At 44.3% G+C, this 19495-nt stretch overlaps 1 protein-coding gene across 1 annotated transcript in view; it reads left to right on the forward strand.

The window, feature by feature from the left end:
* slc5a10 (solute carrier family 5 member 10) overlaps positions 1–16229 on the forward strand; it is a 59801-nt gene extending 43572 nt beyond the window's left edge. The window contains exons 10-15 of the mRNA XM_063010886.1: positions 2979–3086; positions 4518–4668; positions 5269–5437; positions 14212–14427; positions 14513–14603; positions 15629–16229. Of these exons, the coding sequence (XP_062866956.1) occupies positions 2979–3086; positions 4518–4668; positions 5269–5437; positions 14212–14427; positions 14513–14603; positions 15629–15825 (932 nt within the window). The 3' untranslated portion in view covers positions 15826–16229. The remainder of the gene's footprint in view (positions 1–2978; positions 3087–4517; positions 4669–5268; positions 5438–14211; positions 14428–14512; positions 14604–15628) is intronic.
* Positions 16230–19495: the final 3266 nt, after the last annotated feature.

Genomic DNA, 19495 nt, shown 5'->3' on the forward strand with positions numbered 1-19495 from the left:
CTAAAGAGCCAAAGAAATCATTATCTTGTTCCTTGTTACTCCTTTAATACAAGTCACAACACGTGCAAGCTCTGAGGGTGGGGTGGGAGCCATTTTCCCAGCCTCACCCCATGGCCTAATCCCAAACAGATCTGTGTTCCCTACATAAGCACCCTTAAGCCTTAAGATATAATTTGCACTGTGATTTGGGCTAATCGCTCCCTTCGAGCAGTTTACACCGATATAAATCACTTCTTTTAATAATCATATGGAGAGATTTTACATGTCAGTCACTTGCTAATTATATGTAATGAATGACAGCACGTTCTAGAATAGAATTAAAGTACGATTATGTTTTAATAAAGGGTGTGTCTACATTTTTAAGTGTTTTTATGTGGATTAGGTTTTTCCCCTTTGCTTCACTACAGAAAAAAACATTACTGTTAAAGGTGTGAGGGTAAAATTCTGGTTCCAGCATTTCTAAAAGCAAGATAACGATCTACTGTCTGTTTACTGATGTAACGCTGATGTGAAAACGGGTGTGTCACACATTAAACGCAGCTGAAACATGACTGACACTGTACACAGTCAAGCAGGCAAGCTTTTTTGTCAACATGGGCTTTACCGGGCCAATTTTAAAGCTTGGGCTGATCAGCCATAACATTAAAACCACCTCCTTGTTTCTACACTCACTGTCCATGTTATCAGCTCCACTTACCATATAGAAGCACTTTGTAGTTCTACAATTACTGACTGTAGTCCATCTATTAATCTACATACTGTTTTAACCTGCTTTCACCCTGTTCTTCAATGGTCAGGACCCCCCACAGGACCACTACAGAGCAGGTATTATTTAGGTGGTGGATCATTCTCAGCACTGCAGTGACACTGACGTGGTGGTGGTGTGGTAGTGTGTGTTGTGCTGGTATGAGTGGATCAGACACAGCAGCACTGCTGGAGTTTTTAAACACCTCAATGTCACTGCTGGACCGAGAATCGTCCACCAACCAAAAGCATCCAGCCAACAGCGCCCCGTGGGAAGCGTCCTGTGACCACTGATGAAGGTCTAGAAGATGACTGACTCAAACAGCAGCAATAGATGAGCGATCGTCTCTGACTTTACATCTACAAGGTGGACCAACTAGGTAGGAGTGTCTAATAGCGTGGACAGTGAGTGGACACGGTATTTAAAAAGTCCAGCAGCGCTGCTGTGTCTGATCCACTCGTACCAGCACAACACACACTAACACACCACCACCATGTCAGTGTCACTGCAGTGCTGAGAATGATCCACCACCTAAATAATACCTGCTCTGTGGTGGTCCTGCAGGTTAAAAAAAAGCATGTAGAGAAACAGATGGACTACAGTCAGTAATTGTAGAACCAGAAAGTGCATCTATATGGTAAGTGGAGCTGATAAAATGGACAGTGTGTGTAGAAACAAGGTGGTTTTAATGTTATAGCTGGTCGGTGTACATGCTTTTAAGTAATTCTTGGATTACATCTGACACGGATCCTAAGCTGATAGTTTGGGTTTACTTACAAAAAGACTGCTGCTCCATGTATGGGCATGTAGGGGTAATCAAACGAACCATATTACATTGCAACTAGGAACATTTACATTGGCCCTAGGTAGCTGCCATATCAACGTTTCTCAGCAGATGAGTTGTGAGTGAAAAGGCTCCTGAGGTGCACAGTGGTCATCTGGCTGTGAGCTTGTTGTACATCCCATTTCAAACCGTGGTCATTAATATGGAGTTGCCCTTTATCTTTCTAACTAGAGCAGTGTCCGTTTTGTACAAGAATCTGGAGTGTGTGTGTGTGTGTGTGTGTGTGTGTGTGTGTGTGTGTGTGTGTGTGTGTGTGAAATTGGTGTGTCCATTTAGTGAATGGAACATTTGTGAGGTCAGGCACTGATGCTGGACAGGAAGTACTCGCTAACAATCGACGTTTTAATTATTACAATGGTGTTTAACAGGGTTGGGGTCAAGGACCTTTGCAGGCCGCTGTTCCTATTTGGTCCACAGTAGCACATTTATGCTGAAGCAGGAATATTTACTATTTGTGACACAGTAATTAGATGGGATGTCTACATACTTTTGGCCACATTATGCATTTAATGTGACATATAAAGTATTGGGACACCCCTTCTAATTCTTCCAGCTTTGCAGCTACAGTTTCGGTAAGGGGCGGCAGGGTGGCTCGGTGGGTTGCACTGTCGCCTCACAGCAAAAAGGTCCTGGGTTCGGTCCCCAGGCGGGGCGGTCCGGGTCCTTTCTGTGTGGAGTTTGCATGTTCTCCCCGTGTCTGTGTGGGTTACATCCGGGAGCTCCGGTTTCCTCCCACAGTCCAAAAACATATTGCCCTATAGATGAGTGTGTGTGGGTGTGTGTATGTATGTACACTGCGATGGACTGGCGCCCCGTCCAGGGTGTTACTGTGTGCCTTGTGCCCATTGAAAAGCTGGGATAGGCTCCAGCATGCAACCCTGATTGGATAAGCGGTTAAGAAAGTGAGTGAGTGAGTTTAAGGAAGGTAATTTCCTGTTCCAGCATGACTGTACCCCTGTGAAAGCACAAAGTGACTCTATAAAGTCAAGAAGAAAAGCTTGGTTTAAAGAAACTCCAGTGTCCTCCACAAAGTCCTGACCTCAGCCCTACTCAACGGCTTTGGAATGAACTGGAACATCAACTGGGGCTTTAATAGTCAACATCAGTGCCCAGCCACTGACTGGATGGGCACAAATTCTCACAGACATACTTCAAAGTCTTGCGAGAAGCTGTTGTTACAGCTGAGAAGATTACATACAGGTCACACCTTGTTTTTAATGGGACATCCAACATGCTCATGGTCAGGTGTCCAAATACTTTTGGTTATATTTTTTGCCTTGTTTATAATGCTAAAAACTATGAAATATTGACCGGTGTACCTTTACCTTTACTATGTTGTTTGTGTGTGTGTGTGTGTGTGTGTGTGTGTGTGTGTGTATTCATTTCTAGATTCGGTTGGCTGTGTCGACCCTGAGGAGTGTATGAAGGTGTGTGGAGCGGAGGTCGGATGTTCCAACATCGCTTTTCCAAAACTGGTCATCGAGCTCATGCCCAGTGGTAATCAGGATCTGTTATGTGTGTGTTTCCACCATCTAGAGTCACAACCAGGAGTATCAGTATGAGTTTGAGTAGGAACCTCAGTCTTGGAGTAAGAACCCTTTATGTAGTAAGGAAAAAAGTGAACAGATTTAAGTTCATGAACTCGTTTTGGTCTCAAAAGTCTTTAAAGTTAAAAGTTTATCTCGTTTTAGATTAGATTGGAGTGCTGGTGTACAGCAGCTTTGACGTAGTTGCACTAAGATTAGGATTCTGACGGTCACTCAGGAACATATTAGGAACATTTTGCTTTGAGACGTTCCATCTTTTTAGATCTTTATTCTATGCCGAATTCATTTTCACCCAAGGATGATGGGTCTCTGCTAAGTCTGGTTCCTCTCAAGGTTTCTTCCTGTAATTTTAAGGGAGTTTTTTCTTGGTTTGCTCAGCTGGGGTCCTGGATGCTGTAAAGTTGCTCTGAGACAATGTCTGTTGAATGAACTTGACTTGACCTGACTGGGAGTCCCATCTGCTGAAAATCTTTTCCAGAATATAGTGCTACCACCACCATATTTTAAGTCACGTCAAGTCAAGTTTATTTATATAGCGCTTTTTACAATGGACATCGTCTTAAAGCAACTTTACAGCATCCAGGACCGACAGACCAAAAACCCCTACTGAGCAAGCCGAGAGTGACAGTGGGAAGAAAAAACTCCCTTAAAAATACAGGAAGAAACCCATCCTTCTTGGGCGGCCTGGAGGACAACTTAAATGAGCAGAATCCACACAAATCTTACAAAAGACAAAATTAAATTGAACTGAAAGTTATAATTAGCAACAAAAAAAAGTTCTTCATTATTCAGTCCAATCTGTGATAAAGTCCTCAGTGAGTTCTTGACATTTCTTTGGTGCAAACACGCCAGGTTTCCATCACATCTAGCAGGAGCAGCATTGTTGGCATGGCAGTCTCAACAACCTCTTCCATCAGAGCCACCTCGGGGTAAAACAACAGTAGATGTAGTTACAATGTGAAATCGTTAAGAGTAAAATGTCAGTGTTACAGAGAGTAACTAGTAATTATTACAGCAGAACTAAAAGGGAGAGCGAGCAGGTAACAAGGTCATGAAGGCTTTCACAGGACATCAGCGCCCGCCTCCCGTCATCAAACCTGAGTGATCGGACAAGAGAGGCAGAACGACAGCAACCCAACATCCCTGATCACCACAAGTTTCTAGCACCTAGAACCCCCCCAAACTTCCCAAGTACTTTACAGTAGGGATAGATATTCACCCCACACACACTGCTTGTTGTATAGCCTATGTATATGTATAGCCTAACTTTGCTTCTTTTTCAGTCCGGCTTCTTTAGCAAGGTTAGGAGGTCTGAGATTTAGAAGCACAGCTCTAGACGGGGTGTCCAGACTCCAGACTTGAATGTGAATTTGTGTTTTAGGCCTGCGGGGCTTAATGATCGCCGTGATGATGGCCGCTCTGATGTCGTCGCTGACCTCCATCTTTAACAGCAGCAGCACCCTGTTCACCATGGACATCTGGAAGAAATATCACAGGGGCGCCAGCGAGAAAGAGCTGCTGCTGGTCGGCAGGTGTGTTTGCAAATCAGACCTTTTCAAGAAGCTAGTAATTTTGGGTCACCAGTTGCTTCCATATCACATCACAGAAAAGTCTGAAAATGTTGGTGTGTGTACACTGATCAGCCATAACATTAAAACCACCTCCTTGTTTCTACACTCACTGTCCATTTTATCAGCTCCACTTACCATATAGAAGCACTTTGTAGTTCTACAATTACTGACTGTAGTCCATCTGTTTCTCTACATACCTTTTTAACCTGCTTTCACCCTGTTCTTCAATGGTCAGGACCCCCACAGGACCACCACAGAGCAGGTATTATTTAGGTGGTGGATCATTCTCAGAACTGCAGTGACACTGACATGATGGTGGTGTGTTAGTGTGTGTTGTGCTGGTATGAGTGGATCAGACTGAGCAGCGCTGCAAATTTGTAAAACCATGTTGTTTTTTTACAGAACCTACACTCGTAGCAGCGTGTGTGACTTTAAAATTGTGGCTTTAAGATTAAAATTCAACTAAAAGAGGTGTCCATATACTTTTGGCCATATAGAGAAGCCATGAGAAAACGTAGATGATCGAGTGTTTGTGTAATCAAGTGTTGTGTTTTCCCGCAGGATCGTGACGGTTATTCTAGTCGTGATCAGCGTGGTTTGGATCCCCATCCTGCAGAACGCCAACAGCGGGCAGCTCTACGTCTACATCCAATCGGTGACCAGCTATCTGGCTCCTCCTGTCACGGCTATTTTCGTCATGGCTGTGTTCTGGAAAAGGACTAACGAAGCGGTACGTAAACACCCCTGAATCCCCACCCACACCTACCCACATTACTTTCACTACAATCAACAATCACGCCAATCCAGCCAAAATATCCAGCAGTGATTGTTTCACGTCGTGCCGTCCTGCCCGGCCTGTAGGTCTGGCTGCTTTGTAGCTTTTTTTTTATGTTTGAACAGCGTTTGTCTGGAGTGACTCAAGGAAGGAAGGAAGGATGATTTACCGCCACGTGTCATCATAACTGACGGGCAAACACTCTTTCACTTGTGTGAAACAGAGAGTAAATCAGCTGAGGAATGACACAAGCAAAGCAAACATCACGAAGACCTGTGAGCTGCGCTTGGACTTTGGCACTGCTGGTGTTAGCTGGTCAGCAAATTCTGGTTGGCGTCCAGCAAATATTAGCATGAACGTGCCAAAAACCGTGCCTGTAGACCTGCAGACATTATAGCTTCAGCAGGGTTCACAGGTCACCTCCAAAACCTGCTTCTGGCAGGGGTGCTTGGTTTGAGTCCAGTTTGTAATCGGCCAGACTGGGCTGTCTGTAACACACACACACACACACACACACACACACTCACACACACTCACACACACACACACACACACACACGGTGCAGCCAATCGAATCCTAAAATCAAGACTACTAGGGTCACAGTAATAGACAATCACCTCGCAGTTGTAGCCTAGTGGTTAAGGTACTGGACTAGTAATCAGAAGTTCAAGGTTGTAGCCCCCTTTCAAGCTGTTCTTCAATGGTCAGGACCACCACAATACCACCACAGAGCAGGTATTATGTAGGTGGTGGATCATTCTCAGCACTGCAGTGACACTGACATGGTGGTGGTGTGTTAGTGTGTGTTGTGCTGGTATGAGTGGATCAGACACAGCAGCGCTGCTGGATAGTCTTGACCATTAAAGAACAGCATGAAAGCAGCCTAACAAAGCATGCAGAGAAACATATGGACTACAGTCAGTAATTGTAGAACTACAAAGTGCTTCTATATGGTAAGTGGAGCTGATAAAATGGACAGTGAGTGTAGAAACAAGGTGGTTTTAATGTTATGGCTGGGAGGCAGTTGTAGCCTAGCAGTTAAGATACTGGATTAGTAATTGAAAAGTCACTGGTTCAAGCCCCACCACTGCCAGATTGCTACTGTTGGGCCCTTGAGCAAGGCCCTTAACCCTCAATTACTTAGACAATATGCTGTCACAGTACGGTAAGTCACTCTGAATAAAAGCATCTGCTAAATGCTCTACATGTAAAGATGAATGAATGAAATCAGCTTCAGGTAACAATGCTGACGGATTGGTGACCTTATTATGGTATTGTACTCGTGTTTGGAGGAGGGATCAGCTCCCCGTATTATTCAGAAGAACGACGATCATCCTCCGGAAAAATAAAATAATTCCTTTTAATCTTGTTAAGTCTTCATCCACTCCTCCCTTCTTCATAACCGTAATTACTCACCTGCTCGCCCACACACTTACTCATCACGGTGTTCGTTACCAGCGTTCCTCTCTGTGTGTGGGATGATTGATTCTGACATGAGCCGGATATCAAAGCCAAAGATTTAAGGTCATTTAGGTTCAAGGAACAGGAGCGGGGAGTGCTTAAATACTCTAAGATTGAAAAACTGGTAGTGGTCAGAGGGTGGAACCTTGTGGAATGCCACTTAGTTATACTCGGCGAAGGCAAAAGCAAGTCAAAGAGCTATAGCTGTCTAATGTTTACCTTTTTGACTTGCTTTTGCCTTCGCCGAGTGCTTAGTTTTTATTTTCTCCTCCCTCCTTCACAACCTTACTTACCCACTGGCTCACCCACACACTTATTCATCACTCAATGTCACTTTTTCCTTGTAAACTATTAAGTTTGGACATGTTTTGGATATCAAAAGTAGTGGCTGCATATTATTCTAGTGTACGTACTTCATGCATCAGTGTTTGAAAACATCTAGTGGTCCTAAACTAGAACCTTGCAGAATTCCACTGATTACTTCTATAGTTCAACACGACTTTCTCCTTTCTCCTGACTTTCTCTTGAGCTTCTTCTATTTTGTTAAAGATGCGTTAAAGATCTGCTAAAGCTTTAGCTCCTCCTCCTTTTCTTTCTAGTTTGAATGTTCCTTTGTGGACTTAAAGCTCCTGGTATGTCCTGGGTATCAGTGGCGAGCGTTAAAGTTTGCACAGTCTACACAACGGTATCGGAACGTGCTTTATTCCTCTGTTTCTCTGTTTAAAAACAGCTAATGGACTGAGGGTAGAACCTTGTGGAATGCAACAAAGTTTACTAATCGTAACGGGACGGGTCTCGTGTAACCTCGTAGCTGCAGACTTTGAAAATCAACCTGATTCGTAGGATGCTTAACCAAAGTAGAATGATACTGTGGCTAAAACACAAATAAAAAGTTAGAGGTCTGAAGGTAGAACCTTGTGGAATGCCACTCCCTGTACTCAATTCATCACTTAATGTCTTATCCTTTTTCTCTTTTGGTTTTGGGACCTAGATATCCAGTTGAAGGTCATTAAAGTGTACAAAAATTACATTTGAAAAAAGTTAGAGGTCCGAGGGTAGAACCTTGTGGAATGCCATTTACTGTACTTAATTCATCACTCTGTGTCTTAGTTGTTCTCTCTTGGTTTTGGGACCTGGATATCCAGTTGAAGGTTATTACAGTAATTTGAAAAAAAGTTAGGGGTCTGAGAGTAGAACCTTGTGGAATGCCATTCTATACTCACTTCATCACTCGATGTCTTATAGTCTTTCTCTTGGTTTTGGGACCTGGATATCCAGTTAAAGGTTGTTAAAATGTACAAAGATTACACAGTCATTTTAAAAAGTTAGAGGTCTGAGAGTAGAACCTTGTGGAATGCCACTCACTGTACTCAATCACTCAATGTCTTAGTCTTTATCTCTTAGTTTTGGGACCTGGATATCCAGTTAAAGTTGTTAAAATGTACAAAAATTACATTGTCATTTGAAAAACGGTAGGGGTCTGAGGGTAGAACCCTGTGGAATGCCACTACATGTAATGTTACTGATATTATGTCATTTTCCTTCTTATTTTTGCTATATTCGGTTACTCAGTCACCTGGAGACTCGTCCTGTTGCTCATCATCTGTCTGTCCTCATATGTTGTTGTGAGTTGACTAACATGAACGTCTGGATTGAAGGGTTAGGCTCTAATCTTGTGGGGAACCGACGGGAATGCAGATGTTATAAGACACCACGTAGGTGTGTTTATGAGGCGAAGACACTAATGAGTCAGAGAGACGACTGACACCCTGAGCAAAACCAAACTCACGCGCTGTGGGAACGGATCGTCTCCTCGGTGGGTCATGCTCAGAATACCAGAAGAAACAGGAAACCATGAGAAAACGCGGCCAAATAATTTCAGAACCTTCTGAGAAGTTCCTGGTGTGGAGACTTAGTTTCAGATTCCTGCCACATCAAATCAGGTCAAACCTGAAGCGCAAACAATCATGTGATTATGATTGAGTACAGCTGGTGACTTCTCTGTGCCCATAAATAGGACCAGTTTGGCTGCACTTGTTAGCCTGAGCTGAATTAGACACTGCTGGAACATAAGCATCACTGTCCACGATCAAGCGAGCTTTACAAGGGCCTGGAGTCGTGTTCTGTGGTCCAATGAAACAAAGAGTTATTCAGCCACAATGATGCGAAAAACGTTTGGTAGTGAAAAAGTGAGGCATTCAACCCCAACAACACTGTACCTACTGTCAATAAAAGTAGAACTATCAGCTTACAGTTCTGAAATCTTGGATGCAACTGAGTGTCCGATCATGGGCAAGAATTTGGGCACCACTTTTGTGCTCTACTCCAAAAAGAAAGCACGGACAAAAGTATGTGGTCACCCCTTCTAATCACCAAATCCATGTGGTTCAGTTGCTAATAGCTGTGATAAATCTGCTGCCAACTTTGCAGCAACAGTTTAGGGAAGGTCCTGTTTCTATCTATCTATCTATCTATCTATCTATCTATCTATCTATCTATCTATCTATCTATCTATCTAACTGTCTGTCTGTCTGTCTATCTATCTGTCTGTCTGTCTTTCTGTCTGTCTGTCTATCTATCTATATCTCTATCTGTCTGTCTGTCTGTCTGTCTGTTCCGTCTGTCCATCTGTCTATCTATCTATCTGTCTACCCCTCTGTCTGTCTGCCTGTCTATCTAAGCCTATATTGATCTGTCTGTCTATCTATATATCTGTCTGTCTGTCTGTCTGTCTGTCTGTCTGTCTGTCTATATATATCTATCTGTCTATCTGTCTGTCTGTCTGTCTATCTATCTATATATCTGTATATCTATCTGTCTGTCTGTCTGTCTGTCTGTCTGTCTGTCTATCTATCATTCAGTCAAACCAACATTTTGTGGCTGGGCGCTGATGTTGGTCAACTGGAGTCATGCTGAAACAGGAAAGACAGACAGATAGATAGATAGAAGGATGGATTGACAGACAGACAGACAGACAGACAGACAGATACTATATTTATCCTGAGGGAAATTATTGTATGCGCACAAATTCCCATAAACAGACAGTGGCTGTTGTTGTACTCTAGTTTATATCGTTTGTTTTTTAAATGGGACGTCCAGCAGCTCATGGTCAGGTGTCCAGATACTTTTGGCTCTATAGTGTATCGTTGTGCATGTTTGGAAATTGTAAATGATTAATTGGTTAAATTACGTCGCACCTAAAGGCAACATGAAGGCGGATGGGGGGGGGGGGGGGATTGGGGGGGTAGCCATTTAAATGTATTCTGAAGACGTCACTCTGTATGTTTAGTGTTTTCCGACACTGTGAGAACCACCAGTGCATTCACACAAACCAGTTTAGCGAAGTAAAAAACATTAGAGCATTCCAGCGATGGGGGAGGAAAACCTTTCACTAGGGTGGGGCAGGGTGGGGCGGGGCAGGGGGGGCTGGGGGTACATAAAGCTGTCCAGTGTGGAATGCTGAAATGCCCCCGAGCTACAGAAGACACCAGCGCCCCGGCTCCCACAGCTCACGAGGCCACGTTGCTAACATGCAAATTTGCAAATTAGCTTTCATAGCAGATCAGACGTCATCTGCTTTATAACCTGTTTCAGACAGCTGGCGTGAGCTAGCATGTGAACTAGCACTGTGTGTGTTAGCATAGCATGCACGTCTGTCAGACATACATTTAAATCTCAGACCGACACATCGAGGTTACACGCGCTTCAGCGTCCACTCCAGTCGACTCTCAGCATTGTGCATGTTGATCTTAGGCTTGTGTGGAGCTTCTCAGACGTGAAAACTTGACCCACGAAGCCTCTGAGAAACAGTTCTGTTGCTAACGTTGCTAATTAAGGCAGTTTGAAATGCAATTGAGACACTAATCAGGTTTTTAAAGTACATGTGAGCGAACCATTTGTTCGTTGAGCTGTGATTGCTACTAGATTAGAGGAACCCTGTGTTGTTTTTAGCTTATTTTAGGCGTTGGTTAGCAATGGATGGCTTTAAATAGCCGAAAAACTGATTGCTAATCATCTAACGTGTTACGTCTCACAGTTCTGGGTGATTAGCTGCAGAGTTTTAGTTCATTATTGTAATTATTCTTTTGTTAACGTGGTGAATTTTCGCTTCTCCCAAACTGCTCCCTTTCAGCAGTTACACGTGCCGTACCGTCTGCATGCTAACACCTCACCCGCCACCAATCATTTCCATCCCTGATGAGCTCACGTCGCTCCACCTGACACGTGTGCAGTACCGACCGCACACTTTTCACCTGGTGGGCGGGTTCATACGGGGATCCGTATCGTGCACTGATCTCCGTTATCCCCCGTCTCTGTGCAGCGCCATCGATCAGCCAGCAGAGGTCGTAACTGCAGCAGCGGAGTTGCAGGAATAGATAGACAGACAGATAGACAGACAGACAGAAAGATATACAGACAGACAGACAGAAAGATAGACAGACAGACAGACAGACAGACAGTTAGATAGATAGATAGATAGATAGATAGATAGATAGACAGACAGACAGACAGACAGACAGACAGACAGACAGACAGACAGACAGACAGTTAGATAGATAGATAGATAGATAGATAGATAGATAGATAGACAGACAGACAGACAGACAGACAGTTAGATAGGTAGATAGATAGATAGATAGATAGATAGATAGATAGATAGATAGATAGATAGATAGATAGATAGATAGATCTCCCAGAAATTAAGGTATTGAACTAGTAATCAGAAGGGTGCTGGTTTAAGCCCTGTCTTCGCCGCTGTTGCCACTATTGGGCACCCTGAGTGGGTGTTGGAGCCTATCCCAGCTTTTCAATGGGCACAAGGCACACAGTAACACCCTGGACAGTCCATCGCAGGGCAGACACAAACACACACACACCCACACATACACACACCTGTTCACCTATAGGGCAATTCAGTGTCTCCAATTAACCTGTGTGCATGTTTTTGGACTGTGGGAGGAAACCGGAGCTCTCGGAGGAAACCCACACAGACACGGGGAGAACATGCAAACTTTGCACAGAAAGGACTCGGACCACCCCACCTGGGGATCAAACCCAGGACCTTCTTGCTGTGAGGCGACAGTGCTACCCATTATTTATATATATATACAGTGTATCACAAAAGTGAGTACACCCCTCACATTTCTGCAAATATTTCATTATATCTTTTCATGGGACAACACTATAGAAATAAAACTTGGATATAACTTAGAGTAGTCAGTGTACAACTTGTATAGCAGTGTAGATTTACTGTCTTCTGAAAATAACTCAACACACAGCCATTAATGTCTAAATAGCTGCAACATAAGTGAGTACACCCCACAGTGAACATGTCCAAATTGTGCCCAAAGTGTCAATATTTTGTGTGACCACCATTATTGTCCAGCACTGCCTTAACCCTCCTGGGCATGGAATTCACCAGAGCTGCACAGGTTGCTACTGGAATCCTCTTCCACTCCTCCATGATGACATCACGGAGCTGGTGGATGTTAGACACCTTGAACTCCTCCACCTTCCACTTGAGGATGCGCCACAGGTGCTCAATTGGGTTTAGTCCATCACCTTTACCTTCAGCTTCCTCAGCAAGGCAGTTGTCAACTTGGAGGTTGTGTTTGGGGTCGTTATCCTGTTGGAAAACTGCCATGAGGCCCAGTTTTCGAAGGGAGGGGATCATGCTCTGTTTCAGAATGTCACAGTACATGTTGGAATTCATGTTTCCCTCAATGAACTGCAGCTCCCCAGTGCCAGCAACACTCATGCAGCCCAAGACCATGATGCTACCACCACCATGCTTGACTGTAGGCAAGATACAGTTGTCTTGGTACTTCTCACCAGGGCGCCGCCACACATGCTGGACACCATCTGAGCCAAACAAGTTTATCTTGGTCTCGTCAGACCACAGGGCATTCCTGTAATCCATGTTCTTGGACTGCTTGTCTTCAGCAAACTGTTTGCGGGCTTTCTTGTGCGTCAGCTTCCTTCTGGGATGACGACCATGCAGACCGAGTTGATGCAGTGTGCGGCGTATGGTCTGAGCACTGACAGGCTGACCTCCCACGTCTTCAACCTCTGCAGCAATGCTGGCAGCACTCATGTGTCTATTTTTTAAAGCCAACCTTGGATATGATGCCGAACACGTGGACTCAACTTCTTTGGTCGACCCTGGCGAAGCCTGTTCCGAGTGGAACCTGTCCTGGAAAACCGCTGTATGACCTTGGCCACCATGCTGTAGCTCAGTTTCAGGGTGTTAGCAATCTTCTCATAGCCCAGGCCATCTTTGTGGAGAGCAACAATTCTATTTCTCACATCCTCAGAGAGTTCTTTGCCATGAGGTGCCATGTTGAATATCCAGTGGCCAGTATGAGAGAATTGTACCCAAAACACCAAATTTAACAGCCCTGCTCCCCATTTACACCTGGGACCTTGACACATGACACCAGGGAGGGACAACGACACATTTGGGCACAATTTGGACATGTTCACTGTGGGGTGTACTCACTTATGTTGCCAGCTATTTAGACATTAATGGCTGTGTGTTGAGTTATTTTCAGAAGACAGTAAATCTATACTGCTATACAAGCTGTACACTGACTACTCTAAGTTATATCCAAGTTTTATTTCTATAGTGTTGTCCCATGAAAAGATATAATGAAATATTTGCAGAAATGTTGTGATACACTGTATATGTATATTATTTCTCATATTTATTTTGTGGTTATTGGATTACATCTGAGCTTCGGGATGAATTTCCTCCCAACATCGGGGCTCAGTTTAGATTTTCCTCAGAACTTCTGTTTCCTGTGCAGGTTCTACACGCGTCCAATAAAAGTTTGACTGTTGTGTGTGTTCCTGTTATGCAAAATAGTTTGTCGACGTTTTTACACCCCCTTTCGTGTGAGATGTGATTATTGGAGAGCAATATGCCTGTCCAGGTCAGTAATTAGAAGCCATGAAGGAACGGTCACTGTTTGTGGCTTGTGACGATGTGACAGGAAACTGAACGTGTTAATCTAGCCACTCTATTAGCTAAGGCGTTACCATTAGCCTGACTTTTGACCTTAACAATAGCCAGTAGTGTGGGCGGGGTGCGTGTCTGGAGCAGAGCTGAAACGAGGAATGACGCAGGACGAGATTTTCTAGCTCAGAGGATTCAAACCTAAACTGACCAAGTAGAATATAACATCTCCTCTAACCCTTGGTGTAACACTTGATGAGGAGACCACTGTTCCATGCTTGCAAGTGTCTGAAGTTCTCCTTTTTTTTCTAGGGCGCTTTCTGGGGCCTGATGGTGGGTCTGGTGGTCGGGATCACCAGGATGGTTCTGGAGTTCGCCTACGCCCCGCCTCGCTGTGGCGTTTTCGACCCCGCGCCGCCGGTCCTGAGGAGCGTGCACTACCTGCACTTCGCCATCGTCCTCTGCGCCATCACCGCCATAGTTACCGCGACCATCAGCCTCCTCACACCCGCGCCCACCGAGGAGCAGGTACAGACCAGGACGATAAAGCACAGACGCGGTACAGGTGTGCAGATCGATGATTATTATTTATGTTTTTTATATTTTATTTTAGATTCACAATCTGACCTGGTGGACCATCAGGAAGAGCACCGACCGGGAGATACCGCTACAGAAAGTATCGACTCTAACTCGCAGGACGGAGGGTAAGTGACCGCACAAACCCACCCAGTCCGGTCTAATGCAAAAGTTTGGACACCCCCGGTCAGTTTCACAGAGAACCCACGGGGGGTGCACAAACTTTTGCCAAATCAATCAAATAAATGAAATGCTTTCAGCTTTGTGGCAACACTTTGGGGAAGGCCCCTATACTATGTTCCTGTGTGCAAACTCATTTCGGTGTGAGCAGAACCCTACTGAGCATGTGTGGAATGTCCACTGCAACTCAAACATGAGTGTCTGACCTCACGGACGCTCTTCTTGACTGAATGGGCACAAATTCAGATCTACCAAATGTGCATGACTGTAGAAGCTTGGGGCTTAAGGTACCGGGCTGTTCATCAGATGATTGCTGGTTCAAGCTCCACTGCTGTCAGGCTGCTACTGTCACAATGCCCCCCCCAAAGAACAAGGAACCACTTCCACACTTGATGTGAGAAACCGTTGTGCTGTTATGAGATCTTTGGAAAACTGTTGTTACTTAACACAGTCCTCCACTGCATCAAATCTATACAGAAATGCTGCTCTCTCTGGACCCGAGCTCATCTCAGATGGTCCAGGCGAAGGTATTCTGTCTATCAAGGGCCCAACAGTGGCAACCTGGCAGTGGTGGGGTCTGAACCAGCAACCTTCTGATTACTAGTCCTGTACCTTAACCACTAGGCTACAACTGCCCTGAACGTACTGTGACAGTATTCTGTTTATGGTAAGGGCCTTGCTCAAGGGCCCAACAGGGGCAACCTGGCAGAGGTGGGGTTTGAACCAGCAACCTTCTGATTACTAGTCCAGTACCTTAATCACTAGGCTTCAACTGCCCTGAACGTACTGTGACAGTATTCTGTCTATGCCTTAAGGGCCTTGCTCAAGGGCCCAACAGTGGCAACCTGGCAGTGGTGGGGTTTGAACCAGCAACCTTCTGCCAATGACATTGTAAATCTTTTCTCTCTTCATGCATCAGTTAACAAAACGTCCCAACTTTTATTTATGGTCTCTCTGTTTTCTTGTGTTTCAGGAAGTGAGTCTGCACGCCGGGGGAAGTGTGTGCGCGCCGCGGGGTTCTGTAGTCCTCGGCCCGGCCGGGCGGCCCCCAGGACTCCACCTCCCACGATTCCTAGCACGAGGGAGGACCCGTTCTGGTCTCGCTTCTGTTGTGTGAATGCGGTTATTCTTATGTGTGTTAACATTTTCCTTTATGCTTACTATGCATAACACACACACACACACACACACACACACACACACTATATGGCCAAAAGTATGTGGACACACTTTTAAAGGCAGTGGTAGCTTACTGGTGGTCAGGAAGTTGCAGGTTCGAGCTCCACCCACCCGAGTACAAATAGTGTATACAACTATCTATTATATATCGATAATAAATATCATGTAATATTGACGCCTGGTGTTCTAGCCACATCCATTACTGACAGTGTATCACATAAGTGCTTTAAACTTCATGGCAACAGTTTAGGGATCCATCGTGAGAAGCTAGACGAACTTCAGTATCCTGGACATGTAAAATGTGTCCACATACTTTTGATTGTTTAGTGCACGTACTCAAATATGCTCACTGATAAACATGTAGACCGAATATTGTCAGTATATGTTTCATAAACCTGGATAAAACTTGTCAGTTGTCTTGTTTGCATAAATTTATGGACACATTTTATTTGACTCCTGGTTTACTAGATTCAGAGCTACTGTGGAAGTTTAGCGCTTCAGGTGGCAGGCTATTTATCACAAGGTCATGCTGCTACTGTTGGCCTCGCCTGCATCGCCCTAAAATAATATAAATATTAATAATAATAATGATAATAAAATATTAAATATTTCACCCAGAGTGAGAGAGGGAAGTCTGATTTAATACCCTTGGCGTCACGCTGTTCTGAGATCTTCGGAAAACCGTTGTTACCTAACAGAGTGCGCCACTGCATCACCTCACTGTCACTGCTGGACTGAGTATAGTCCACCAGCGTCCTGTGACCACCGATGAAGGTGTAGAAGATGACCGACTCAAACAGCAGCAATAGATGAGCGACCGTCTCTGACTTCACATCTACAAGGTGGACCGACTAGGTAGGAGTGTCTCATAGAGTGGACAGTGAGTGGACACGGTGTTTAAAAACTCCAGCAGCGCTGCTGTGTCTGATCCACTCATACCAGCACAACACACACTAACACACCACCACCATGTCAGTGTCACTGCAGTGCTGAGAATGATCCACCACCTAAATAATACCTGCTCTGTGGGGGTCCTGACCATTGCAGAACAGCATGAAGGGGGAGTAACAAAGCATGCAGAGAAACAGATGGACTACAGTCAGTAATTGTAGAACTACAAAGTGCTTCTATATGGTAAGTGGAGCTGATAAAATGGACAGTGAGTGTAGAAACAAGGAGGTGGTTTTAATGTTCATTAACATTTAGTACACGTTCTTTATAAATGCAGGTAACCTGATGTCACCTGTAACTGAACCTTAATGATCAGACTGAGTGAAAACAGCGATTATTTGTGTCTGAGAGAGCAATAAAAGATGGGACGCATTAATCTGTATTAAACGTAATAAAAGCGAGTCGGTATTATTGTGGGATGATGATGATGATGATTTCCTCCTGTTCTGGTAAATCTATTGTTCAAGCCTTTTCATTTCAACACCCAAATCTCTGGATTCACTGAGCCGCCCGGGGCGCCAGATTAACCGCGGTTCGACCCGCCCGAGCACCAGCTCGCTGTTTCAGCACGGCGGGTCGTAAGTATAAAGACGCGAGCATTTCACCCGGTTTCTTCTCCCCCCGTGTCATGAGGTCATTCGTCTCAGAGGTGTTTTGTTGTTTGATGTCGTTTACGGGAAGAGCGAGTCCTCGCACCGTGAGCTCATCAGGCAGGTCTGAACTCAACCCCAGAACAGCCTGCTGGGTTTCCCAGTTCCAAACACCCACCAACCAGCGGGTGTATCAACATCATCCTCGCCGTGCCAACACAGCATGCCAACACAGTCGCTCTTTAATATTACAACATATTACATTTCACTGCTACACAGGTACACACCAAAAGTATTTAGACACGCTCTTGACGACTGATTTCAGGTGTTTCAGGTGTTTTAGTACCAGTATCTGTACCAGTTTGACTGCCCCCTTGTGCTCAAAACTGGGTCCATAAAAGCTTCACAAGTATCACTGGACTGACAGGCTCCCATGTCCTCCTGTCCTCTCACCCACATCAGTCCCTGTCCTCCTGTTTTTTTATGCCACATCAGTCCCTGTCCTCCCATCAGTCCCTGACCTCCTGTCCTCTCATCTCACATCAGTCCCTGTCCTCCCATCAGTCCCTGACCTCCTGTCCTCTCATCTCCCATCAGTCCCTGTCCTCCCATCAGTCCCTGACCTCCTGTCCTCTCATCTCCCATCAGTCCCTGTCCTCCTGTCTTCCTGTCGTCCTGTCCTCTTGTCTTCTCATCAGTCCCTGTCCTCACAAATGCTCTTTTCACTGAATGGGCACAAATTCCCACAGAAACAATTCCCAGATGGTTGGACACTGTTAAGGCCAGAAAGAAGGACCAAATCTAAGCCCATGGTCAGGTGTCCACATACATTTGGCCATATAATGTCACAAAATAAGAATTGTGATGTAATTTTGTCATTTTTTATTAATATATAATCATAAACTACAAAATTGATAAATGTGATAAACATTAAATAAATGATTTATTCATGGCAAATCCAAACTGTGTTTACCTCTTTATATTAAGGATAATACTAATAATAATAATAATAATAAAGTAACAACAATAATAATAATAACAATAATAAGTAATAATGATAATTATAAATAATAATAATAAACAATTATAATAACAGTAAAGTAACAACAATATTAATATTAATATTAAATAAAAAGAAAAATAATAATAACAATAATAATAATATCTTTATACTGGTTGGGTCACGGTGGGTCCGGTTCCATTTGGAATCGGTGGGCGCAAGGCATGAACTCACCCTGGACAGGGTGCCACCACAGAGCCTTGGTCATTCCCCTCCCTCAGACACAGCCAATCACGTCTGTGTAAATGCCCGGTCGGCTGATAGCTCCCACCAAATCGAGCCTGGCTTTCCCGGTCTCCTGACCTGAACCCTATAAAAGTTGTTAAGGGAAACATTGCAAATAAAATCAATATTAAAATGAACACGACGGTTTTTTATCTCTTTGTTTCTGTTGTTGTTACGCTGGAACTGTAGCTTAAGAAACACGCTGATGAAAAACATTAGGCTGAAAGCTGGATTGTTTCTTCATTCTGAGGTCGACGTGTTTACAAAAGACTCTGTCAGTTAATGTCGGGTGGAGTCGGATGATTGACGCGTTCGTGTCTTTTCACTTTTGATTAATGGCTCAGTTAGAATTTTAGAAAGGAATTAGATTAGAAGAAATCCAACCAGTCCGGCGAGGTGGAGCGGATCGCGCCCGTTAACACGGCGTTCAGGACATAGCTTTTTAACTGTGGGAATTTGGTGTTACAGTGATTGAAAGGAAATGAAACAGTCAGCTATGGGATCTTCAAGAATTATTAGTTCTGTACTGAAAAGCTCTTTGTCTTCTCAAATTCTAGAGGAAACCCTTATATGCTCCAGAAGATCAGCACTAGAATATACACCGATCAGCCATAACATTAAAACCACCTCCTTGTTTCTACACTCACTGTCCATTTTATCAGCTCCACTTACCATATAGAAGCACTTTGTAGTTCTACAATTACTGACTAGTCCATCTGTTTCTCTACATGCTTTGTTAGTCCCCTTTCATGCTGTTCTTCAATGGTCAGGACCCCCACAGGACCACCACAGAGCAGGTATTATTTAGGTGGTGGATCATTCTCAGCACTGCAGT

Source organism: Trichomycterus rosablanca, chromosome 15 (assembly GCF_030014385.1).
Source record: "Trichomycterus rosablanca isolate fTriRos1 chromosome 15, fTriRos1.hap1, whole genome shotgun sequence".
Taxonomy (NCBI): domain Eukaryota; kingdom Metazoa; phylum Chordata; class Actinopteri; order Siluriformes; family Trichomycteridae; genus Trichomycterus; species Trichomycterus rosablanca.